Genomic DNA, 23,831 nt, shown 5'->3' with positions numbered 1-23,831 from the left:
TCAAGGGTGTGTGCTAGCTGGTCAGCACTGGACTTTACCTCCATGTTACAGATCTCCTCTGAGTGTGTTCACAGTGTGGATGTTCCGTCCCTGACTCCTCTGAGGCTGTTCCCTCTGGACAGGCTGCTCTCTCGCCTTGTCGCACAGTGTCTTCTTGGGCTTCCCCTCCCCATCATCCTGGGGCTTCCTTGTGCCTCTTACCTGTGTGCATCCTCCTAGTCCCCGAACCCACATCTGTTTCGTCTGCTTTATTCACCCTGTTTTAGTGGAGCACAGCCTCGTAGCAATCTGGGGGAGAATGCTAGAGAAACAGGTGTTTCCGTTTAGACTGTCCGTATTCACGGTATTCACGCTCCGCGGATTGGACCAGAGGCTGTGCCTGGTTTAGCTGCTGTGCTGTATATTTGGTTTGTGTGTGTAACTGTTGTCACCGTGTGACATAAGGTCTGGCCATTGGGAGAACCTGGGGGAAGGCTACGTAAGACCTTTCTAGTTTTGCAACTTTTTATGCGTCTGTAATTGTTTAAAATAACACGTTGAAAAATATATCCCTTTTCTACTCGCCACCTTTAGGAAGTCTGGAATTTGAGGTTGGAAATCATGTTTTTTTAATGTATTTAATTTTGAGAGAGGGAGTGCGAGTGCACGCGCAGGGAAGAGCAGAGGGAGAGAATCCCAAGCAGGCTCCACACCCAGTGCAGTGCCCGACGCGGGGCTTCATCTCATGAACCGTGAGGTCATGACCTGAGTCGAAATCGAGAGCCAGACGCTTAACCGACTGAGCCACCAGGTGCCCCAAAGTTGAAAATAATTGTTCTTAGAAAGTTTAAGGGCTGGGGTGCCTGGGTGGCTTAGCTGATTAAGCGTCTGACTCTTCGAAGGACCTTGCTGCATTTTCTCCTAGTCGCTACTTCCGCCTCTAGAGATTTGATGCCCTTTTGCCTCTTGAACCTGTGGGACACCTGTGCTTCCTGTCCCCCTACAGCATGTAGGGTTTTTCCTTTTCTCCATTGTTTTGGAATTTCATGGTAATATGAATGCCTAGAATGCCTAGTATGGGTCTGTCATTAGCTCTGCGAGGACTGGGCGACCCCCACCATTGGCCTGTCCGTGTCAGGTGCCCGGCCTCCCCGCGGTGGTCTCCTGCTGTCTTCTCTTTTTCCAGCACTCGATCTTCTGTTGGCCTTTCTGGCATGTTACTTCAGCTTTTTCTTTTTCTTGTGACTTTTTCTTTCTCTTTGCTTTTCCTGTTAATATTTTTAATTTCCGATAGCTTTTTTTGTTCATTGAATAGTTTTTAATGGTGGATGGCAGAGGGTGCGTGGGAAGCAGGACAGGACGGAGGCTGGACCTGTCTCCGGCAGCCTCAGTCCAGCCGCTGCTGTTGGGCTGGGGGGAGGCCGCCGTCTGGCTACACCAAATGGGGTGGGATTTGGGCGGCACCTGTCCTCTTCGTCACCCGGTTCTGCTTCCAGCTTTACCCCCACTTCTCTGTGTTTTTCTCCAACATCTGTCTAGCTGGTCCTTAAAACTTCTTTCCGTGTGGGATCTGGCTCTTCCTTTCCCTGTGTCTCTACTCATCCGTCCGCTCATTAGCTTTGAAGACTGTGTTGCTTTTACCTTTTCTTCCATCTGCTCTCCATATAGGCTTTCACCTCACCACAGCTCCCTTCTGTTTTCATGGGGTTTTAAGAAGGAACAAAGCTGGGGTGCCTGGGTGGCTCAGTCGGTTAAGTGTCCGACTTCGGCTCAGGTCATGATCTCACAGCTTGTGGGTTCCAGCCCTGGGTCGGGCTCTGTGCTGACAGCTCAGAGCCCAGAGCTCAGAGCCTAGAGCCTGCTTCAGATTCTGTGTCTCCCTCTCTCTCAAAAATTAATCAACATTTAAAAAAAAAAAAGAACAAAGCTAAATGGATGTGTTTAATCTGTTTTAACAGTAAGTTTCTCCTTTACTGTGTAACCGCTGCAAGTGTGGACGTCTTCCCTGCAAAACCTCAGTGCATTCCCTGCTAATGATCCGGGGGCTGTGTTCCCGTTAGCGATCTGGGGGCTGCTCTCTGGCTCTCCTCTGGGTGGCTGTCCCGCTGACCCTGCAGCTTGCTCACTTCTGCAACCCCCTCTTGCTCTTGCTGCGGCTGCTTCCCCAAGTCTGCCTGCCCTGCTCAAGTGTCCGTGTTCCACAGGGGCCTTGCAGCGTGTGGGCCCTTCCATGTTCGTGCGTGTTGGTGCGATCTGTCTCCTCACGGTCCTCGGGTCTGTGTCTTCGGTCTGGACTTTTCTCCCAAGTGTCTGCGTCGCGTCACCAGCTGTTGCCAGGAAGTCTTCTTTCGGTCTCCTTGCTGACTTCTCAGTCTGAACCGTGTCCCTTTGCACCTTCCAGGTGTTGCCACCAACCTCCCCCACCAGCAGACCCCCCCTTCCCCCGCCACACCTCTCGCCCCTGCTATGATCTGCTCGTTCTGGTTGTTGTCTCAGCCCACGTTGCTGCGAGTTCTCCTTGACCCCTGCAGCGTGATCACTTCTGCCTGCTGCTCTGTCACCAAGTCCTCTGTTGTCTTAACCTGCTTCCTACCCTGCTGCTCATTGGCTTAGTGCTGGCCTTGGCGACACCGTGAGGAACACGCTAGTGTCTACCCGCGGTTTCTGGCTCCATTTATCCTGTCCCTCACGTTGCTGCCATAGCCACCTCCAGATAACCTTTCTGGACACGAGTCAGACCGCCTGGTGTGGCACAGAAGGCCTGCCGTGTCTTACCTCTGACTTGTCCCTGAAAGTCTCTCCATGTTCCTGTGTTGCAGCCAGACCAGTCTCTGTGGTTCCTTACATGCATTCAAGGTTTGGAACCAGAAGTCTGCTCTGCCCGTTCTCCACCCCGCCCCGCCCCGCCACTTTGCTCAGCAAACTCTATGCCTTTAAGATTCATCTGTAGTTGCATCTGCTCCAGAAATATCCTTATTGTTCAAATGTCAGATGTGTGTCATTGTTTTGTGCATTTTTGTACTCTTTCACAGAGGATGTCATTGTTGACCTCTTTGACTGTCTCCTACTAGTCTGTAAGCCCCTGGGGGGCAGGAATGTCTTCTCTTATTTGTACCCTCAGCCTGTAGCACAGATGTTGCTTGAATGGATGCTTACTGTCACCGTGAGTTCAGTTTCCCTGTAAATTTACTCTTAAAACTGTGTCCGTCTCTCTTTTCTTCTTCTTTCCCTCCTTTCTGGTGTCCCTTGCACCGTTATTTCCTTAATAGGAAGTGTCCATGTGTCCCGGATGAGGGCTCAGGCACTGTCATGACAGCTGAGTAGGAGCAGGTTTTAAGTATGAGCGCTCTGACCATCTGCTTCCTTTTCTCTGTGACCTAAACTTGTCCCTGTCTGATGACGCAGAGTGTTGTAAAATCTTTATTGGAGATTAGTGTCATTTGAGGTGTAGAAGCATTTAACATGTGCTGTGTGTGTGTGTGTGTGTGTATGTGTGTGTGTATGTTAGAGCGCACTCCTCTCCCCAGCCTGACAGGGCAGTGTTTCTGGACAGAATGTAACTCGTGTTTCATTCCTTCTTGCTCAGTTTTATAAGAAGACCAAACAGCTGCCCATCCTGGTGAAGTGCTGTGAAGAGCTCCAGCCGCATCAGTGGAGGCCGCCTGTAGAGAGGGAGGAGCACCGGCTTCCATTCTGGTTAAAGGTGCAGCCTTGCTCCCCGAGTGTGCATGCGGCGGGGGGACACCACACCCTGCCAGAGACGTCAAGGGCCACTTTATGCCTTCAGAGCTGGAGTTGCAGGCCTGGGGCCCAGGCACTCCTCCTCATGCACCCTTCCTCTCCTGCTTCTTGTCCTTCCCCAAGGTGGCTCCACAGCCTTCGATAAGTGGTGGGTCAAATGCATTTCTAGAGGCTGTGACTGGAATGTAGTCTTTGTAGAAATTTTGTGTCCTGCAGGAGAAACCTTAGAAAGGTTTCTCGAGACTGTCTGGGAAAGGCCCCTCAAATCCAGGAAGCCCTGTTCTTTTTGCCAGGGTCTGACATGTGCTGGATCCGTGTGTTCTTGTTCTCAATAGGCCAGCCTGCCGTCCATCCAGGAGGAGCTGTGGCGCAGAGCTGACGGCGCCAGAGGGGTAGGAGGTGTGACGGGAGCCGCTGAGGTCAGCTCAGAGCCAGGCCTGGGGACAGGCAGCTCGGAACTGGGGAGTGAAACTCCGTACCCACTGCTGTTGCCCAAGGGTGTGGTCCTGAAACTGAAGCCAGTTGCCAACTGTTTTTCCAGGAAGGCCTGGAGACAGAAGCGGCCGTCAGTCCTGAAGCCCCTCCTAATCAGACCCAGCCCCTCTCTCCAGCCTGGCTCCACCCCCGGGAAAACACCGGCGAGGTCCACTCCGCCAGAAGCCCCTCCAAGCAAAATGGTGGTCCGAATTCCTCACGTGATCCAGCCAGCTGCTGTCGTGCAGACAGTGCCAGGTGTCCCTCCGCCGGGGGCCCCTGGCGGGGACAGTTTTGAGTCTCCGACGGCACTGCCTTCCACGACCCCTGAGGCCAGGACCGGCTTCCCCCTGTCTGAGCCCCAGACTGCGCTCCCCTCTGCCCCTGTGCCCAAGGTGATGCTGCCCTCGCTTGCCCCATCTAAGTTTCGAAAGCCGTGTGCGAGGCCGAGAGCCTCAAAAAGAAAGGGGGCCAAGGCCTCTCTGTGTCTGGAGCCAGCCTCCCTCATCCACTCCGTACCTGTTATCTTCACTGTGCCTGCTGCCACGGTCAAGGTGGTGAGCCTTGGCAGTGGCTGCAACGTGATCCAGCCTGTCAGTGCGGCTGTGGCCCAGAGTCCACAGGCCATTCCCATCACCACCCTCCTGGTGAACCCCACTTCCTTCCCCTGCCCACTGAGTCAGCCCCTTGTGGCCTCCTCTCTCCCACCCCTGATTGTCTCCGGCAACTCTGTGAGTCTTCCTGTCCCGCCCGCCCCTGAAGATAAGGCCCCGGTGAGTGTGGACATCAGTTGTCCTTTGGCTGAAGGGAAAAATGCCTTTCAAGGCCTAGAACCCAAAGTAGAACCCCAGGAACTGTCTCCTCTCTGTGCCCCTGTCTTCCCCAAAGAGGAGCACAGCCCAGGGCCACCAGCAGCAGACCGTGTGTGCCAGGAAGCGCTGTCGGAGAACAGTGCCTGTGGCTGGACTCTTGTGAAAGCAGAGGATGGGGGGCAAGGTCTGGAGCCGCCCCTGGGCTCCCGAGAGTCTCTGAGCACACCCCCCCGGGACTTGGAGGACGTCATCAAAATGGAGCCCAGAGACCCCGGGGAGGACGCCTGTGAGGACAGCAGGGCAGGGTGTTCTGTGGGATTGGACGCTGGCTTCCCAGGGGAGGAGCCAAGGAGGCCGCCCGTCTTACAGCAGGAGGAGGAGGAGGAGGAGGAGGGAAGTCAGCCAGCGAGAACCTCTTCAGCCTCTCGGGAGCCTCGGGACGAGGGACACTCGGGAGCCGTGAGCAAAGGCTCTCCGAGGACCGCTTCCTCCTGTGCCGACCCCGACGCGGCGCGCAGCAGCCCCCCCGGGAAGTGTGAGGGCTTCGCTAGCGCTGACTGCCAGGCGGCCGGGACCCCGGCTGGGCCGGAAGCTGGGGCGGAAAAGGATGGGCCGGAGGAGGAGGAGGAGGAGGACTTTGACGACCTCACCCAAGATGAGGAGGACGAGATGTCCTCGGCCTCGGAGGAGTCTGTGCTGTCTGTCCCCGAGCTCCAGGTGAGAGCCAGGGAATGTTCTCATGTGTTCTGTGGTCTCAGCCATTTGCCTGAGTGACGGATAGGCCACCCGCTTGCTTGCTGCCTCTAGACAGTCCTGCCTTCAGTTCGACTCTTGAAAACGTTGCAAGGCACACCGTGGGGGTGGAGGCGAGGGGAGGAAAAGGGTGGACGTGTACTTACGAGTTTCGCTTGGCACAGGGTCCCTTAACTGTTAGATCGAATCACCTGTGCACGGTTTGAACGCCTACGTGTGTAGGTCCTGAGCGTGGACCCTGGCAGAGGAGAGCCGTATTCAGGGTAGAGGGTGGCCTTTCAAAACGCATCATCTTCCCACGGTCCCCTGCAACCAGGCTGCAAGCGTAGCTCTCCCTGGGTGCCGACTCCACGTTGGACCCCGGAGGCTGTGCCCAGGCGACCGTGCTCCGGTGTCTGTGCTGGGGGGTCGTGCCGGTGGCTCCTGGCGAGCCGATGCCAGCCCTGGGGATGCTCTCGGGGGGGGTCGCAGGAGACGATGGAGAAGCTGACCTGGCTGGCTTCTGAGAGGCGCGCGGGCCAGGAGGGCGAGTCCGAGGAGGAGAACTCCCAGGAAGAGAACTCTGAGCCCGAGGAGGAGGAGGAGGAAGAGGCAGAAGGGATGGAAAGCCTGCAGAAGGAGGATGAGATGACAGACGAGGCCGCCGGAGACCCTGCTGAGAAGCCGCCAGCCACCTTTGCCTCGCCCAGGACAGCTCCGGAGGCGGAGGCCGGCAGCGCCCCGCCAGGTGAGTGTGCGTGCGGGCGTGTGCGGGCCCCAGCTGGCCTCCTTTCTGCCGGGTGTGCAGAACAGTCTAGAAACCAGGTGTGAGTTTTCCAAGGAAATCCTCTGGATCTCCCCTGCCCTCCGCCCTCCCCAGACACGTTTGCCCGGTCGGTGCCTGTGCTGGTTTGTACCAGCTGTTAGATTTGTTACCGGGTTCATCCCGGGTTTTCGGTGGCGCTCAATCCATCTGTCACGTGTGAGGCTGAGAGCTACGTTTATTTCAGAAGACACTGCCGTTCCTCAGCAACACGTAGTCCTCCGAGAGCCCAGCGTAGGACTCTGCTCGCTCTCAGGACTCCCTTTCTCAGTGCACAGTAGCGGAGGTGCCCTGAGCGTCCCAGAGAGCACGGCTGTGCATCCCGCACAGGGCTCACCTGCCAGTCTTGCCTTCCCGCCACTTTCCCACCAGCTCTTCTCCCGAGGCCCTCCCAGACCCGGAGCAGGGGGTGGGGTCTCCTGAGGAGCCGGGGCGGAAGGGCGGCGCGGTGGGGTCGGAGCAACCGTGGGCTTGGTGTCTTCTCCAGGAGAGGGAGGCAGGGCTGCCGGGAAGGGCCGGAGCAGCCAGCGGGCTCGCGGCCGGCGGGGAGGCCGGGCCCGGGCCAGCAAGGACACCTCCAAGCTCCTGCTGCTGTACGATGAGGACATCCTGGAGCGGGACCCACTCAGGGAGCAGAAGGACTTGGCCTTTGCCCAGGCTTACCTGACCAGGGTAGGCAGATGCCGCTTCCTGTTACCGTCCCTCCGAGCTCGGCTGCTTCTTCCAGGGATCTGTGTGAGGGGCTGCGAGGCACAGGGCTCAGTGACACGTGGCTTGTCGTAGTCCCTGAGCATCACCCCTCTGTTGTTCAGAAAGCTGGGAAAGGTGATCCCACCATCATCGTGAGGGGGACTTCACGGGTTGGCTAATAAGGGCCTTTCCCGGGCTCGCAGCTTGAGAAGAAAGACCTATTGTGCATCAGCCCGAGGGTGGACCTCAGGGAAGCACCTTGGTCTCCAGAGACATGAGCCAGCCTGTTCCTGTCTTGTGCCACAGTCTCATTCTCTTGGTCCCGCCCCCCCCGCCCCCCCCCCCCCCAGCAAGGGGGTGTGCTCGCAGTGACAGTCCTGCCTCACCTTCCTGACTCCTGTATTATTTACCCTCAGTTGATGCTGTGCACAGGGCGCTCCTTCTCTATTTCAGCGGGGAGCTGAAGTCCGGGACAGGGTAGGACTGTGAGCTAGAGAAACTTGCTGGTCTTGTGGGCAGGGCTGTGGTTTGTGGACGCCCGCCACCGGAAGAGAGCTGTGCCTCGCTCGGCGCGGTGTCCGCCACGAACAGATCTGGGGATCTGTCAGGAGCGGCCTGTGCAGGGCGGGTCTCGGAGCTCTCTAGCGGGGCCCCTGCTCCTCGGTCCGTGCTGCTGTTTCGTGTTGGGGCCCACGGACAGAGCACTGATGGTGGCACGTCTCCTGCGCAGGTGCGAGAAGCCCTGCGGCACGCCCCTGGCAAGTACGAGGACTTCCTTCAGGTTATCTATGAGTTCGAGTCAAGTCCTCAGCGGCAGACCGCTGTGGATCTCTACAGAAGCCTGCAGATCCTGCTCCAGGACTGGCCTCAGCTGCTCAAGGACTTTGCTGCTTTCCTGTTGCCCGAGCAGGCTCTGGCCTGTGGATTAGTAAGTGGATGGGGTTGCTGGGTCCGGTGACAGTGGGGCCGAGCGAGGTTCACGGACACTGTGCCCGTCCCCCGACGGCCCCTGGTCAGATGACCCTGGCATGGCCCACAGAGCCCTCTTCTTTTCAAGAGGTGATCTTCCCGGCCCCTCGTCTCCCCATTTCTTTATGTGTGCCATGTGGGGTCGTACCTTTGCTTGCCCTCACGGGCCTCAGGTAAATCATGTGCCCTCTGCGCCTCACTGTGGTAAAACAGGCGATCGTTCAACAAACACTTAACCGAGTGCCTAGTACATGTTGGGCAGAGCTCTAGGTGCCGAGAGTACAGCCATTACAAAAGGGTGACATCCTTGCCCGTGTGGAGCTTCCACTCTCCTGGGAGAGTCAGGCGATAAACGGTGAAATGCATATAGTAAGTAGATTTGAGGATCAGAAAGCCGACAGAAATAGTAAATGTGCATAGTGCTTCCTGGTGACAAGGCCTCACAGAAGAACACGTCGGGAGGGAGGAGTGAGGGCTGTCGGTGGAATGGGGCAGGGGGCTACAGTTGTATCACGTGCACGGTGGTGTGGGATGGCCAGCACGTAAGGTGACATTTGAAGTTTTGGAGAGAAATGTGTAACCACGAGGGAATATCCTGGTAGTTCTGGACGTCTTGTCATGGTTGAGAGACACCGGAATGAGTGGTGCAACGAGATGGTTCTGATGGTCTTGAGGCAGTCACATGGGAGTGGGGTGATTTTTGTTTTTTAAGTCTATTCTTTTGAGAGAGGGAGAGACAGAGAACAAGTGGGGGAGGGGCAGAGAGAGGGAGAGAGGATCCAAGGCAGGCTCTGTGTCGACAGCAGAGAGCCAGCCCTGTGTGGCTCGAACTCACGAACCGTGAGATCATGACCCGGGCTGAAGTCGGCTGCTCAACCGACAGCCACCCGGGTGCCCCGGGAATGGGGTGATCGCACACCCTGCCATCCGCTCTTCCCCTGTGGTTATGAGGCTTAGACGAGCACTCGTGTGCAGAGCTTTGTAAACCGTGTGGTGCCACAGGGCCTTGAGTGTGTGACTTCACAGTCCATGAAACCCCAGCACCCCGACGTGCGCTTCTCTTGGGCCTGTTCACGTCCCCGGTGTCGTGGGCTGGCTGACATTGCAACCCTCGGGTGGACGCCTGGCTCTTTTAGCATATTCTTTTTTTTTTTTTTAATGTTTATTTTTGAGAGATAATGAGCAGGGGAGGGGCAGAGAGAGGTGGCGGTGGGGGGTGGGGCGGGGAGGGGTAATACAGGATCCGAAGCAGGTTCCATGCTGTCATCACAGCCCGATACGGGGCTCGAACTCACCAACCGTGAGATCATGAGCTGAAGTCAGACGCTCAACCCACGGAGCCACCCGGGCGCCCTGGACTCCAGGTCTTAAAGTCCGTCTCGTGGTTGTAAAGGAGCCCCGTCAACCTCAGTCCCCGGCCCGCATTTCCTGTCTTCTGCTCAGAGCACTCTGGTCTTGCTCAGCCGCGCAGGGGACTCTCTCGCCTTCTTTCCCCTGTGGTAGTTTGAGGAGCAGCAGGCTTTTGAGAAGAGCCGCAAGTTTCTCCGGCAGCTGGAGATCTGCTTTGCAGAGAACCCCTCGCACCACCAGAAGATCATCAAGGTGCTGCAGAGCTGCGCGGACTGCCTGCCCCAGGAGATCAGCGAGGTACCCTTGCCCGTCCTGCTTCCTCCCCACTGTGCACCTGCGCCTCCCACCGTCCCCTGACCGGGCCGTGTTCTCTGGCTGCCGGGACTGTGGACGTCTGGAGGGGCGTAGAAGGGGAGGACTTTGTAGGCTTTTCTAAAGCCTAAGGTCCTGGAATAGGGGGGGCTTGTCCCTTGAAACCTGAGCCTGACTGCCTCAAGGTGCCCTCAGTGCCCTGGGAGGGAGGTGCAGGGAGCAGGTGATGCTGCCTGAGCTGGGGGTCACACGTATCGTTAGTGTCGTCATTGGGGGTCGCACGTACTGTTAGCACCCTTCCAGCGCAGGCTCGCGAGCAGGGAGGGGGCAGTGAAGAACCCTTAGCCTTCAAAGAGAGGCTTCTGTGTGTCCCTCAGGGCACCAGGGAAGTGGGCCTTGGGAGTATGTGGGTCTGGTGTGGGATGGCCACCTGGAGAAGCCTGGGGGACGTGTCTGTCCCTTGACACCCTCTCAGCTCAAGACACAGATGTGGCAGCTCCTCAAGGGCCACGACCACCTACAAGATGAGTTCTCCGTCTTCTTTGATCACCTGCGCCCAGCGGCCAGCCGGCTGGGCGACTTTGAAGAGATCAACTGGACAGAGGAGAAGGAGTACGAGGTGCGGGGCCAGGGGCTGCGGGGCTTTGGGAAGCGGGATGGCCGTGGGAGCGCGGGGTGCCTGCCCAGGGTCTGCGTTGAGCAGCACCCACTCGTCCCCCAGTTTGATGGCTTTGAAGAAGTGGCCCTGCCTGATGTGGAAGAGGAGGAGGAGCCCCCCAAGATGCCCACGGCCTCAAAAAGCAAAAGAAGAAAAGAGATCGGGGTCCAAAATCACGATAAGGTATCCGGGTTGTTGGCGTGATCTGTCGGTCGTGAATCAAGCCTTGAGTTTCGTGAGCATTTCTCTGGCCGAGTGTGCCATGCGTGCTGCAGGAGCCCGAGGTCAGGCCGTGGAGCCCCTGGCGGGAGGAGTGCGGATGCTGGAGAGCACCCCACCGGCCACCCCGTTAGGAGGAGGTTTCCCCCCTCTTCTCTCTTGCTCGGAGCTATTTCTCTTGGGTCTTGTCTTCTTCCTTTCTGTTGGTATGAAGACACAGAAGCGAGCCCCCACTTTAGCAGTACTGGTGACAAAGTGCACGTGGCTCCTAGAGGCATGTACCTGGTCATTCTCTCGGTGAGCCCCATGGCAGTCCCCGCAAGAGACTGCTCTCATTTCATTTCACAGAGGCAGAAACGGACATTCATGGCGAGGCCGTCGCCAGGGCCTCGTGTCCATAAGTGGCTGTGCTGGGGTGCGAATAGGTCTGCACAGACTCCCTGCCCTCTGCTGCTCTCCAAGGAGTCTGTTTTCCTGAATGTCTTTTACTTTCCCTTGCGGAAAACAGCTTCTTAGCTGGATGACCTTGGGCAGCTTACTTCACCTCTCTCGGTTTCAGTTTCCTTGTTGTCGGTTGGGATAACTTGCATCCGAGATTACTGAACACAGAGTGTCGTGTGGGGGCCTCCAAAAGCACAAAGAAAGCCCCCCTCAATGGGGCTGGGAGGGGGCAGAGCTCAAGGCACGGGGAGGCAGGAGCGAAGGTGGTCGAGTCAGGTCACACCCTGTGACGGCCTTTCCTGGGACTTTGCCTCAGATTGTATGTGACTTACGTATTTCTTGAAACATCTGGGCAACTGGGAGAGGTCCATCTTTGGGTCATTTAAGGGTGGTTTCGGGGATTTAGAACAGGCTGGGATTGAGAGTTCCTGGGCCGATTGGAGAGTTGGGGGCTCATGAAAGAGGAGGCCGGTGTGGGTGCTGGGGCAACCTGTTCTGAGGCCGCAGGACTCCGCTTTCTCTCGGTCCCGGACGTGCCGGGCGGCTAACCAAGCCTGGTATCTCCTAGGAGGCCGAGTGGCCGGATGGCGCCCGGGACTGTGCCTGCTCCTGCCACGAAGGAGGCCCCGATCCCAAGCTGAAGAAAAGCAAGAGAAGAGGGTGTAGCCGCTGCAGCAGCAGGGTGAGCCGGGCCGGGCCGCACCGAGGGGCGGGCGTCCGCACTGCCTCCCCATTCGGGGTGAGGTCCGCTCCTGCACGGGGTACCGCCTTGAGCTCCTGCAAGGACGGCACCCACGCGATAGGCGGTGCACGCGCTATTTGAGTCAAAATAGAATCTTTTACACGTGTGCAATGGATTTGCTTTTTAAAGACAATCCTGTGGATGGGGCGCCTGGGTGGCTCAGTCGGTTAAGTGTCTGACTTCAGCTCAGGTCACAATCTCATGGTTTGTGAGTTCGAGCCCCGCATCGGGCTCTCTGTTGTCACTGCAGAGCCTGGAACCTGCTTCAGACCCTCTGTCTCCTCTCTGTCCCTCTCCTGCGTGCTCACGTGCATGCACTCTCTCTCAAAAATAAATACACCTTAAAAAAAAGTCCTGTGGGTAAAGCTTTTGGAATTGGATAACAATGAAGTGCTTCAAGTATTTCTCAGCTTGCTTGCTTGCTTGCTTGTTTTTAATGAGATACACTTGTGTCAAGAAAACAGACCCTCGAAGTAATGCCGGGTCTCTAGGGTTGGTTGGCAGCAAAGATACAGTCCTTGCTCGGAGAACGGCGGGTAGAACCAGACGCCTTCTGGGTCGTTTAAAGTTGGTGGAGCAGGTGTACTTGCCGGACGTGGGGGCAGGGCTTGGTCGCCAGAGAAAAAGGCAGTCAGGAGACCCCTGACCAAGGAGGCTGTTCCTGCAGGTCTGTGACGGCAGATCCTACAAGAGCAAGGAGCCCCATGAGTCGGCGGGCGGCAGCCCCCACCGCGAGGCCAGCCCTGTGCCTGGTGCTAAGGAGGCCGGGCAGGGCAAGGACCTGCTGGAGGAGGAAGTCCCAGACGAGCGGGAAAGCGTTGAGGCTGCCCAGGGCCCGCCCGGCAGGGGAGCTCTGCCTATTCCAGGTGAGTGTTCTGCCAGCCCCGCCTCTTTCCCCCCTTTTCCATGTCCTTACGTGCTTCAACCAAGAACGTCTCTGAGCCAGGACGAGCAAGTCCTTCTTGGACGGAGAACCCCCTCTTTTACTAACAAGTAATAGGAGATCTTTCTGTCTGGCCTTAACTTGCTCTGCTGTGGCCTCTGTCCTCTCGAGGAATTGGGAGTGCGAGGCAGCGTGACTGCATTCCCTTCCCTGCCCTCCGGACCCTGGTCATCTGCGTCCTGAAGACTGCCATTCTGGGCCTTGACAGTCGGGCTTTTATCTTCATTTAAGTGACTTCAGCCCGCCCCACCGCACTCTTTGAGATTGGGGCTCCATCACAGTAGCCCACCTGTGTGGCCCTGTGGTAACTGGGCGTCCCAGGGCACCTTGACCCCATCCATCCTCTTAGGTCCTTATTTTCCTCCTAAGCAGGATCAGCAGTGGGGAGCACGGAGGAAGTGACCCTGACAGAGCAGCTCGTCCTGGGGGGCCCACCGCCCTGTTCACCCGAGACTCCTCAGCCTTCCTCCAGCCCTGGAGTTGTGCTCTGCGTGGTTAGGAGAAACCAGGCTGAGCCTGAGGTCCTGCCCTGCCCTGAGGCGTCCCCTAGACTTCGGAATGAGGGGGAGGACCAGGAGGCAGTGGGTGAGCCAGAGGCTTCCGGTCCCGCCTGGGATGCTTCGGAAACTGAGAAATGGCCTGGAACCGAGGAGAACCCTGCTTCCTTTCTGAGTCCCGTTTCCTCAAGGACCAGAGACTTAGGGAGGAGACGGTTGTCTGAGGTCTCAGACAGTCCGGGGAGCTGGTTGCTGTCGAGCAGAGCTGGGGTGAAGACCGCACACAGGATGTCCCCCGTCCACGAGTCGTTGTCGGGAACGGACACCTCAGAGACTTCTTCCAAAGCCCCTAGGGGAGGTTTGGTTAAGGACTGTGGAGTGCAGGGCAAGGCTCCCGTGGGAGAGCAGCAGCCGAAGACCACAGAAGCTACTGTTTGTGCCAACAACAGCAAGGTCAGCTCCACCGGGGAGAAGGTGGTGCTGTGGACCAGGTAGGTGGAGGGGGGGCCGCTGCGTGTGTATCTGGAGAATGAGTGCACGTGTCCATTTTGCTAATCTGGAGTTAATCGTGGTATGTGGGTTCCAGGGAAGCTGACCGCGTGATTCTCACCATGTGCCAGGAGCGGGGGGCACAGCCACAGACTTTCAGCGTCATCTCCCAGCAGCTAGGAAACAAGACCCCGACCGAGGTAAGTGGCGAAAGCCCTGCCAGAGCTTCGGGCCCCAGGGGATCCAAGCACATGGACTGGCGAGGAGAGGCTGGGTTGGCCAAGCAGGAGACAGGACACCAAAGCGCGACTGTACAGGTGGGCCCCAAGGAGGGGCCCGACTCGTCAGGGAGTCTGGTTTTAGTTTGAGAGAGGGTGGTGGACCGTCAGGAGCCCACAGACGTTCCAGGTCGTGTTCGGGCGCCGTATGATTTGGGGCCAGATGCTGATAAGCCTCTTGACCGGAGTCCCCTCTCGTGTGGGGAGGACACAGCCCTCCCAACCTCACTGTGGGGAAAAGACCGATTGCTCGATCGGCACGTACTGCTTGGTCAACGTCAGAACCTTCCTCCCCGGCCTTAGGTTTCCCACCGTTTCCGGGAACTCATGCGGCTCTTCCACACGGCCTGTGAGGCCAGTTCTGAGGAGGAGGAGGACGCGACCAGCACCAGCAACACAGACCAGCTGTCTGACCGCGGGGACCTCCTGTCGGAGGAGGAGCTGGACGCGTGACCCTGGGCGCGTGGCGGTGTCATCTGCTGGCCCCGGCCGGTGGTGCTTGTGCTTGGCTGGCGCCCCACCCCCGGAGCTCAGGCTGTAGGGCCGGAGGCGCGGGGGCTGAGGCCGACTGGGGGCAGATGGCTCTGTTAGCTTACGAGTCCTTCTGGGTCTTTCTGAACGTACTCGTGAACAGCATCGAGGGAGTGGGCTTGGCTCCCTTTCTACCTCCCCTCTCCCCCCGCCCCCCTCCCCGCCCCCCTCCCCGCCCGGGTCTGATGGCACATATTTATTGTTCTGTGATCCCACCACAGTGGTTCTAGACGTATGAAGTGCTTGTGTTGGTGTAGCCAGTCCCAGAACATTGAGCTCCTATACCCAGCAGTTTTTATTGTAAACCAGCTCTTTCCTGTTCTTGGGAAGCCTTAGTCCACGAGGCCACCCCCACTCCGGTAGCACTGGGCCAGGCTGCGCAGCTCCTGCAGGGCCTCGTCCAGGTCCCCCTGCTCCACGCCGGCGGCCAGGAAGCTGGCCCAGCGCCGCACATCGAGCTTGGTGAGCTCTCTAGCCAGGTCTCCCAGGGTCCGGTTCAAGGACGAGGAGGAGCAGAGGGCCCCAAGCACTGGGATGCTCTCCACGGCTGTGGAGGGACACAAAAGGAGGCCTGAAAATGGCTTTTCTACCCTGGGCTCTGCCGTGCAGACTGGATGGGAGAGTGAACTCGCTGGACTGTGTGCCGTCCCCTTGGTAAACCAGTGCTCCAGAGGAAGGCCACGTCCCTCAGGGGCCACCAAGTGAATAAAGGGATGTTTAACTGTGGGCTTTGTCAAGAACCTTCATCTAGGAAGGGATACGGTAAAACCTCTCCCATACCCACACTGCCCACGTACCTGCCCCAGATGGGGGACCATCCACAACCAAACCGTGCTGGCTGAGGCCTGGGGAGAAGAGCTGGGGGTACGGGGGAGCCACCATGCAGGGAGCCAGCAGCAAGTGGGCCGAGCTGTGGGGCGAGAGCAGAGGTTGAGCGAGAAGTTGAAGGAGGTCTGGGCGCGGGGAGTGGGCATCGCACCGACCTCCTGACTGTGGGCTGCTGCTGTTGTAAATACTGGGCCAGGACGTCTTCCCCAGTGGCGCACGCGTGCAGCGGCGAGGGCAGAGGGGTCCCCAGGGCCAGCTGGCTGCCGGAACAGAGCCAAAACCACCATTAATCTGTGGACCAGGAACTAGGGATTTTCCTGTTTGTAGGCCATCAGCGGAAGCAGGACGCTGAGGGTCTTGTCTTAAGGGGGGGAGGAGCAGAAGAAGGAAGAGTGGGGCGATGCCATCAGGATGTCCAGAGGTGTGTGCAAGACCAGGATGGGAGTCCGAAGTCCGACAGGCTCCCTGAACCTGCCCCCTCACCTGGTGTGGCACGCTCTGTCCAGACCCCTCAGCACCACGGACTGGGCGAAGCAGCACGTTCCAGAAGGGCTCCCACATGCAGACAGGGGGGTCCACGCGGCAGCCCCTCCCAGCTGCACCAGGGCGTCGGGAAGGGACTGGCCTGGGGCCAAGGGGAAGGGGATGGTGGCCGCTGCGGTCGCCACCTAAAGAGAAGGGAGAGATCAAGTAGCGGCTTTCTCTCCACTGCGACCGGCGCCTGTGCAGCGCTCCGTACCTTCTTCCCAGAGAAGTTCAGCATGTCTGCCAGGTGAGCCATGAAGACTGGCGAGGAACGGAGGCGGTACGGAGCAGTGACGGTGTCCAGGGCTGTGGCCAGGATGGCACCACAGTGGAAAGGCAGGGCGGGCTGCGAAGATACCAAGAAGGGCACTTAGCCCTCAGGGTCTGGAAAGCAGAGTGTGAAGGCAGAACCCTAATGGCAGAGACGTCCAGGCGCTTTGACAAAGGACGGCGTGCTCCAAAGGGGCCGTGTCACGGGTGAGTACACGCGGAGGGTTCGAGAACAGGGCTGGTGGCAGAGAAAGGCTGGGGTGGGGGCTGCAGTCCCAACAGGAACCTCGAGCCTTACGTCATAGTGCAGGTGGGGGAAGGTGACGGGTGGCTCTGGTCGCAGCCCCAGGCCCCCGCCCAAGGATAAGGGGCAGACCAGAGAGCTGTGGGCGGACATGTGCACCAGGCCCAACGCTGTGTTCAGCAGACGATAGATGTTTTTCAGGGGGTCCTGGGGGAAGGGAGAGTGACTGTTACGCAGTTTTCTCCCTGGGTGGTCTCGCTCCATGCCCCAGGACTTTTCCCCAAGGTGTCCTCACCCCACGACTGTAGGGCCCGGGGAGCAGGCCCCAGGTTATTATTCCCCGCCCTGAGTACTCGTCTCGTAGCAACTCGGCGGCCTTGGCACCTAGCCCAGAGAAGCCGTTGTGCAGGTCACACAGGATCTGGAAGCCCTGGAAGGAGACGGTGATGGCAGACGGGGCAGGCCGAGGTCCTGCCTCGGCCCCGCCTGGCCACAGGGCTACCTGCAGGTGATCACACTCCTCCACGTAGAAGTGCAGCCTGTCCTCCACGTCCTCCAGGCACCGGGGCTCCTTCAGGATGCTCTCGCCTTGGCCGAAAGCCTCTAGGCGACCTGCTTCCCTGCCGGACGTGACCACAACCAGGACTTGCAGGAGCCCCGACCCTCACCCCCCCAGCCCTGCAAGATCCCGTTGGCAGGGACGGCGGGGAAGGTGGCCTCAGGAGCCCCATCAACATTGGTGGGGATCCCGTTTCTCGGTTCACACCCTTTGGGGCCCACGTACCCATCGTGGTTGTACTTCTGAATCATACAGATGCTCCGGGGGTGTAGATGGACCCGGAGGAAATCCGACCAGACTCTGATGCTGTCCTCTGTGGGGGTGAATGGTTTGGGGGCTGCAGCAGTGGTCAGCGGTGGGGGACCTGAAGAAAAACGAAAAGAAGTGTTCATCCTGTTGCTGTTCTGCCCGGTTCCCTGCCCTGTAGTACCTGGTGGAAGTCTCACCTTTGCCATTGGGAATGGACTTGACCCTCCAGGTCCCATCACTACTCAACACTCCCTGGGGGGGGCGGGGGGGGGGGGGCAGAGAGAAATCTGCATTTAGTTCCAGGCAGTCTACAGGCAAAAGTTGACTGATTCTCTTGGATTCTGACCAAGTATACAGCCTGCCTTCACCCAACAGTCACATTCTGTAGGAAAAAAAGTGCTGCTTCCCAAAATGCCATCCCAAGGTATTTAAAATGATCAAAATCCTTTTTCTCTGCCCCAGTAGAGGCCACTCTAGCTCTAGCAGTAGAGGCCCTCACCTCTGCACTCAGAAGGTCCTGGAGGCCAGGGATTTGGGGATAGAGTTCCTCCCTGTGTGTGGTAAGCTTTCCCTGCCTGGGGGGGGGGGGGGGGGGGAAACGGAGAAGGATTTCAGTGACCGTTCCTCGCAGCTGTCCAGCTTCCTGTGCACATTCCCACTGCCAAAGTCACCAGTACCATGCTATTGCTGCATCCAGCTGTCTGTCCCCGTAGAGTCCACCTTCTTGTTTTAGGGAGCTCAGGCTACCTGTACAAAAAAGAACAGGCAGCGTCGGGTCGAGGCCTCGCTCCTCCCCGCCTCCCCGCCTCCGGCTAATCTTCCTGCCCGCCTGCTGCCACCGAGCTTTCGTGCACACACTTGGGCCCGGTAAACCCTCGTCTGGGAGAATCCAGATTCTCCTCCATCCCCAGCCTGGGCGTGAGCTGTGCGGCCGTAGGAAGGGAGCACCGCGGGGTCCCACAAGAGTGCCACAGTCCACCGGGTCCCTGCGGCTGCTTGTCTCCGGTCCGCACGCCCGGGGGCTCCTGCGCGCTGGCCGACCCCGGCCGCCGCCTCACCCTTGAGATCCATGAGGATGAGTCTAGGCGTGTACGTCTCCTGGCCGTGGGGCGTCCGGCCGGTCCGGTATAGGACGTCGGGACACAGCTCTCCCGGCGGTTCCTTGGCACCGGTCGGGGCGCACAGCGCAGCATCCTGGGGGTGCACAGGGGAAGGCCTGGCCTCAGCGGGGGCGGCTGGAGACCCCGAGCGGCCCCGCGGCGGCAGCGCCCGCAGGCCTCACCTGCTGGTTCCACCAGTGCGCTCCCACGAAGCCCGCAAAGTGGCCCAACTGCAGCGTGAGCACCTCCCGGGCCCCGCCCGCCATGCTGCCCGGCTCCGCTGGGTCGCGCAGGCGCGGCGGCCCACTCGCCGCTAGGGGCCGATTAGATCGTCGGCTTGTGGGCGGGGTCTCCGCCCCCGCGCAGTACTGGTCCACACGTACGTCCTTTCCCGTAGGGCGAGCGATTCGTCGGGCTTCGGAAGCCCCGCCTCCACTCGGGCCAGGCCGGCGCGGGCCCAGCGCTTGCTGGGGGGCGGGGCCCGGCGCGGCCGGAAGTGGCGGGGGCGGGGCGTCTCGTGGCGCGCCGTGGGTGGGGCCTGGCGTCTCGCGTGGGTCCAGCCGGCGGCCGAGCGGAGGAGGCTGCGGTCGCTGCGTCGGCGTCGCCTCCCATAGTGCGGGCTGGCCTGACTGCCTGTCCGTCACGTCCCGTGAATGAGGCGCCCTTGGCAGTGTTTTGCGTCTGCCTTTTGTTCGATGTCGTCTGAGAAACTCTCCCCCAACCTTGCGCGTACTTGCAGCTCCTCTCGTGGCCCCGTTGTGCGGGCGCGCCGCGGCCGAGGGGTGCCCTGACGGCGGGCCGAGGTCGCCCCAGCTGGCGGCTGGTGGGCGTGCGCCGAGACCCCCCGTGTGCCGCTGTACCTGCACGCGCTTCCGCGGGGCGCGCACCTGGAGTGGACGCGTTGGGTCGGAGTGGAGGCTGTCCTAGAGCTTGGTAAATAGCACAAACCTGTCTTCTCAAACTCTTTACCGGTGTGACCCTCCACCACCGGTGCGGGCGAGTTTTCAGTCGATGCACCGTTACCTTTAAAGAGTGTAGTCCTCATCACGGGTTTTAACTGCTAACGAGGCTGAGAGCACTTTTTCGTACGTTTATCGGCCAGGTGGAGATCCATTTATGTGACGTGCATGTTCAAGTTTCTTGCCCGTCTTTCTTTTGGATCGTCTTACTGATCTGTGGGAGTCAGTACTTGATTCGGGATACAAGGCGTTTGTCAGTTGTGTGTGTTCAAAGTATCTACTACCACTCTGTTTGCTTTTTCACTGCCTTAAAGGAAGTTTTTAGAAGAATAGAGTTTGTGTTTGCTTTGCTTTTTAAAACATAGTCACATTCATGGACCTTTTCAAATATTAATGCTTTTCATGTTAATGTTCCGGGCTCTCGATCCTGTTCTGTTGGTCTGTTCCAATTTCACGGGGTATTTAAACACCGTATTTTCAAAATGTCCCCAAGGAGATTTAAAAAAAAAAAAAAAAAAAAAAGAGGGGAGAGTGTTAGGGGTGACAGAACAGCAGCTAGTAAATGTAGATGGAAGGATAGAATTTCGATTTAGATTGCAGGTATCAATGTAAGAACTTACTCAGACGAAGATCATCAGTGGGTGGTAATTTGTTGGTTAACGGGAAGGTTTCAGGATTTCAAAGAAACATGCCACAGCTGAACTTAGGCTGTTGATCACATTGCGAGAGCGTATTTTTATGACGACGGATGTCAAAATTAACCAAGTGATCAAATTTAGCATCACCAGTAATGGAACCAACCGAAGTGATGTGATGTGTGGCCAGTAGAACACGTCACCCACCCACTGTGCTCGCGAAGGCCTTTAACCTGTATCTGCAGGAACAATTAGACGAGTCCAGAATGTTGGACAGTCTGTACAACTGGCCACATGTCTTCAAAAATGTCAAATAACAACACCAACAAAACCCCAGCGGGTCTACTGAAGGTAACAGGACACTTAAGAGATATTTCATTGTTAATGTAATTTGTGAACATTGATTGGAATCCGAATTGGCAACGGGGGGTGGGGGGGGGGCGGGTAGCCATGAAGATGTTGGGATGACTGGAGAAATTTAAAAAAGCATAGTATTATTGAACGTTATATTGATGATGGGTTTCTCTGGTGTGGTAATGGAATTTTGATTATATAGGAGAATATCCTATTCTTAGGAGAAATGTGATAAACGACTAGTCTGCAATTTCCTTTCAAATGGTGACGCAAGTAAATACAAAGCCCAACGTGGGGGCTCGAACTCAGGAACCGTGAGATCATGACCTGAATAGAAGTCAGACACTTAACCAACTGAGCCACCCAGGCGCCCCTCTTTTTTAATTTAATCAATGGGATCTTTTCTGGAATGAAAATTTAAAATTTTCATGAAGTCTAGTTTATCAAGTATTCTTCTATGGACCGTATCTTTGGTGTTATATATAAGAAATTGTTGTCCAACGTAAGGTCATGAAGCTTTTGTTCTCTTTTATTTATAATTAAAAAAAATTTTTTAATGGTTTACTTTTTCTTGAGAGACAGAGTATGAACAGGGGAGGAGCAGAGAGAGAGAGGGGGACAGTGCAAGTGGGGGAAGAGCAGAGAGAGAGGGAGACACGGAATCCGAAGCAGGCTGCAGGCTCCAGGCTGTCAGCACAGAGCCTGACGTGGGGCTTGAACTCATGAACGGTGAACCTGAGCCAAAGTCGGACACCTAACCGACTGAGCCATCCAGGAGCCCCACTTTTCAGTGTTTTATAGTTTACTTCTTACACTCAGCCCCATGATACATTTTGAGTGTGTGTGTAAATCTGTGGTCCAAATCCATGACTTTGCTTGTCCATAACCAGCTATCCCAGCACAATCTTTTGGGGATTTTCCTCAATATACTGCCTTCACATCTTTGTTGAAAATCAGTTGACCGTAAACACGAGACTTCTGTCTGGACTCAGTGTTGTCTGTGGTTGTACCAGGACCGCGCTGTCATGTTACCGTAGCTTTAGATTATGTTTTGGAAAAAAGGAAGAGTAACTCTGCCCAGTTTGCTTATTTAAAAAATCATTTTGACTACTCCAGGTTTGTTTTTTTGTTTTTTTTCCCCTGTATGAACTTTAGGGTCAGTTGCCAATTTTTGCGAAAGAGCCTGCTGAAATTTTAATACTGATTGCACTTGTCGGCCAGTCTGGGGAGAATTAACATCTTAACCCCATTGAGTTTTCCAACCTGTGAACACAGACCGTCTTTCCAGTTTAGATCCTCTTTAATTTCCCTCGGTAATAATTTATAGTTTTTGGTGTATAATTTTGCAGTTCCTCTGTTAAAATTGCCAATTTTAAAATTGTATTCCTGCTCTTTGAATTTACTTTCTTAATTGCAGTTTTATTTCATTGCTATAACAGAGACATAGAATTGGTTTTTGTGTATTCATCTTGTATTGTGGCCTTGCTGAACTTATATTTAGATGTTTTGAGCCTCAGATTTTCTCTCTACAGGGCTGTCATCTGAAAATTAAGACAGTCTTACTTCTTACTTTCGAATCTGGACTCAATGCCAATTGAGTGATTAAGAGAAGCCCTAAGAGACTATGCGGCAGGCTTAGCAAGGAGCCAGTAGAAATCGGGGCATGAGGATTGAGTCTATAGTAGAAGGATCTTAAGAAAAAGAGGACTGGACGGGGTAGATTATGATAGAGGATTTGGAAAAAAATTGAGTCTACATTTAGCAAATGACAGAAGGAACGATGGTAACTCTTCAGTAGGACCTGTGGTGGGACAGCCATACAACTTACTGTTCCACGTTCGTCAATGAAGATGAGGCCTATCGATGATGGGTTTAGCCACCCAGACATGGAAGCCGGGTTCCCAGCCTCATTTGCGGCTAAGGCTCGGGTCTGCCAGTGGGGTGCAGATGCCCCCTGGGAGGAGAGGAGCTGCGGCCATCTCTGGGTTGCTGCTCTCGGTGGCAGAGGCCGGGGGCTGGGGGGTTTACAGCAGTGGGGTGGCTCAGTTGGTGCAGCGTGGGGCTCTGGACATTGGATGTGTGAGTTCAAGCCCCACGCTGGGTGTAGAGTTTACTAAGAATAAAAATCTTTAGGGGCGCCTGGGTGGCTCAGTCGGTTAAACGTCCAGCTTCAGCTCAGGTCATGATCTTGCGCTTCGTGGGTTTGAGTCCCATGTTGGGCTCTGTGCTGACAACGCAGAACCTGTCTGGGATTTTCTCTCTCAATAAACTAAAAAAAAAAAAAAAAAAAAAAAAAAGGCTTTAAGAAAAAGCCTATTTTTTTTTTTTTAAAGTTTAATTTATTTGTTTGAGGGGAGGGGCAGAGACAGAGAACCCCAAGCAAGCTCCGCATTGTCAGCACAGAGCCCAAATGCGGGGCTTGAACCCACTAACCGTGAGATTGTGACCTGAGCCGAAATCAAAGTCGGACTTTTAACCGAATGAGCCACCCAGGTGCCCCAAAAGCCTATTTTTTGTGTAGAGTTTTAGGTCTAGGATTTGGTAACAGAAGTTGCTTCTAGAAAAGGGGAACGAGAGGAAGGAGGCTGGTTTCCATGAGATCTATTTTTGTGGCTTGAACTGTAACGCACACAGGGCAACAACAGGAACAGGCGGACTGAGGCCCCTGGGTGACCCGGGCCGCAGCACAGCTCACTAGGGCCTCGGAAGCATTGGGAGAGAGGAGGCAGGGGTGGGGGTGGAGAGCAGGCCGGCACAAAGGACGAGAGGGGCTGGAGCGGGAAGTGATGGAGCAGATGGAGAGGCCGAGGGCTTTGAGCTCAGGGTAAGATAAACCTGGCCGTGATCGTCCCCAGTGGGGGGGGGGGGGGGGGGGGATGTCAGTCAGGGTTCAGAGGGCAGAACCACACCAAAGGGGTTTGTCACAGGGCTTAGAGCCTTCCAGTGGTGGCGGCTGACCCCGCAGGCTTGTAGGGCACTCGCCTCGGAGTCTGGCTGCGCTGACCGAGGCTGGGTCGGGTGAGGCTCTGCTTCTGACGGAATCCTCGAGGAGAAGAGTCAGGCAGGGGAAGCCGGCTCTCCGGGGGGAGACGGTCTCCCTCGAATCCAAGTCCCGAACGGTAGCAGCCTGCCGTGTGTGAGGCCCCGTCCACATGCCGTGTGGTTCAGTCCTCACGGCCCCCTGACGGCGGGGCGTTCTTGCCCTCAGACCAGGTGAAGCAGAGGTCAGGGGGACACTGGAGAAGCAGGGCGGCTGCGAGGCCCTGAGACCGCCAGTAAGTGGCAGCCGGGACTCGAACTTCTGACACCACCGGTGTGGGCAGGGGCAGAGAATTCTGTGCCGAGGCTGATCTGAGTCACCGTTTCCTCCGGTCCCCTGAAGGTGGCTGCGTAGACAGAACCACTCTCCCTGCGCTCCCTCCTTACTC

General features: G+C 56.8%; 2 protein-coding genes across 10 annotated transcripts in view; one reads left to right on the top strand and one right to left on the bottom strand.

Annotated features, from left to right (window-relative positions):
- GON4L (gon-4 like) overlaps nucleotides 1–15,406 on the top strand; it is a 73,792-nt gene extending 58,386 nt beyond the window's left edge. For 6 of the 9 annotated variants that reach the window (XM_053208770.1, XM_053208769.1, XM_053208768.1 and 3 more), the window contains 13 exons: nucleotides 3,566–3,682; nucleotides 4,056–5,723; nucleotides 6,231–6,486; nucleotides 7,049–7,233; nucleotides 7,982–8,179; nucleotides 9,724–9,867; nucleotides 10,358–10,501; nucleotides 10,604–10,723; nucleotides 11,769–11,882; nucleotides 12,610–12,808; nucleotides 13,255–13,873; nucleotides 13,969–14,071; nucleotides 14,453–15,406. In XM_053208770.1, coding sequence (XP_053064745.1) covers nucleotides 3,566–3,682; nucleotides 4,056–5,723; nucleotides 6,231–6,486; nucleotides 7,049–7,233; nucleotides 7,982–8,179; nucleotides 9,724–9,867; nucleotides 10,358–10,501; nucleotides 10,604–10,723; nucleotides 11,769–11,882; nucleotides 12,610–12,808; nucleotides 13,255–13,873; nucleotides 13,969–14,071; nucleotides 14,453–14,602 — 4,017 coding nt within the window. In that variant the 3' untranslated portion in view covers nucleotides 14,603–15,406. The other 3 variants (XM_027048261.2, XM_053208765.1, XM_053208771.1) reach the window with 2 other exon arrangements.
- MSTO1 (misato mitochondrial distribution and morphology regulator 1) lies at nucleotides 14,958–18,789 on the bottom strand. The gene is made up of 14 exons (XM_027048296.2): nucleotides 18,638–18,789; nucleotides 18,414–18,549; nucleotides 18,033–18,102; nucleotides 17,855–17,930; nucleotides 17,553–17,607; nucleotides 17,332–17,470; nucleotides 17,050–17,167; nucleotides 16,843–16,977; nucleotides 16,602–16,754; nucleotides 16,248–16,379; nucleotides 15,992–16,176; nucleotides 15,664–15,768; nucleotides 15,478–15,590; nucleotides 14,958–15,227 (listed from the first exon to the last, which is right to left on the bottom strand). The coding sequence occupies exons 1-14, from the start codon at nucleotides 18,719–18,721 to the stop codon at nucleotides 15,013–15,015; spliced, it is 1,716 nt and encodes a 571-aa protein (XP_026904097.1). The 5' UTR covers nucleotides 18,722–18,789; the 3' UTR covers nucleotides 14,958–15,012.
- Between the last annotated feature and the right edge of the window lie 5,042 nt (nucleotides 18,790–23,831).

This window comes from Acinonyx jubatus, chromosome E4 (assembly GCF_027475565.1).
Source record: "Acinonyx jubatus isolate Ajub_Pintada_27869175 chromosome E4, VMU_Ajub_asm_v1.0, whole genome shotgun sequence".
NCBI classification, from domain to species: domain Eukaryota; kingdom Metazoa; phylum Chordata; class Mammalia; order Carnivora; family Felidae; genus Acinonyx; species Acinonyx jubatus.
This window is presented reverse-complemented; position numbering and strand designations above follow the sequence as displayed.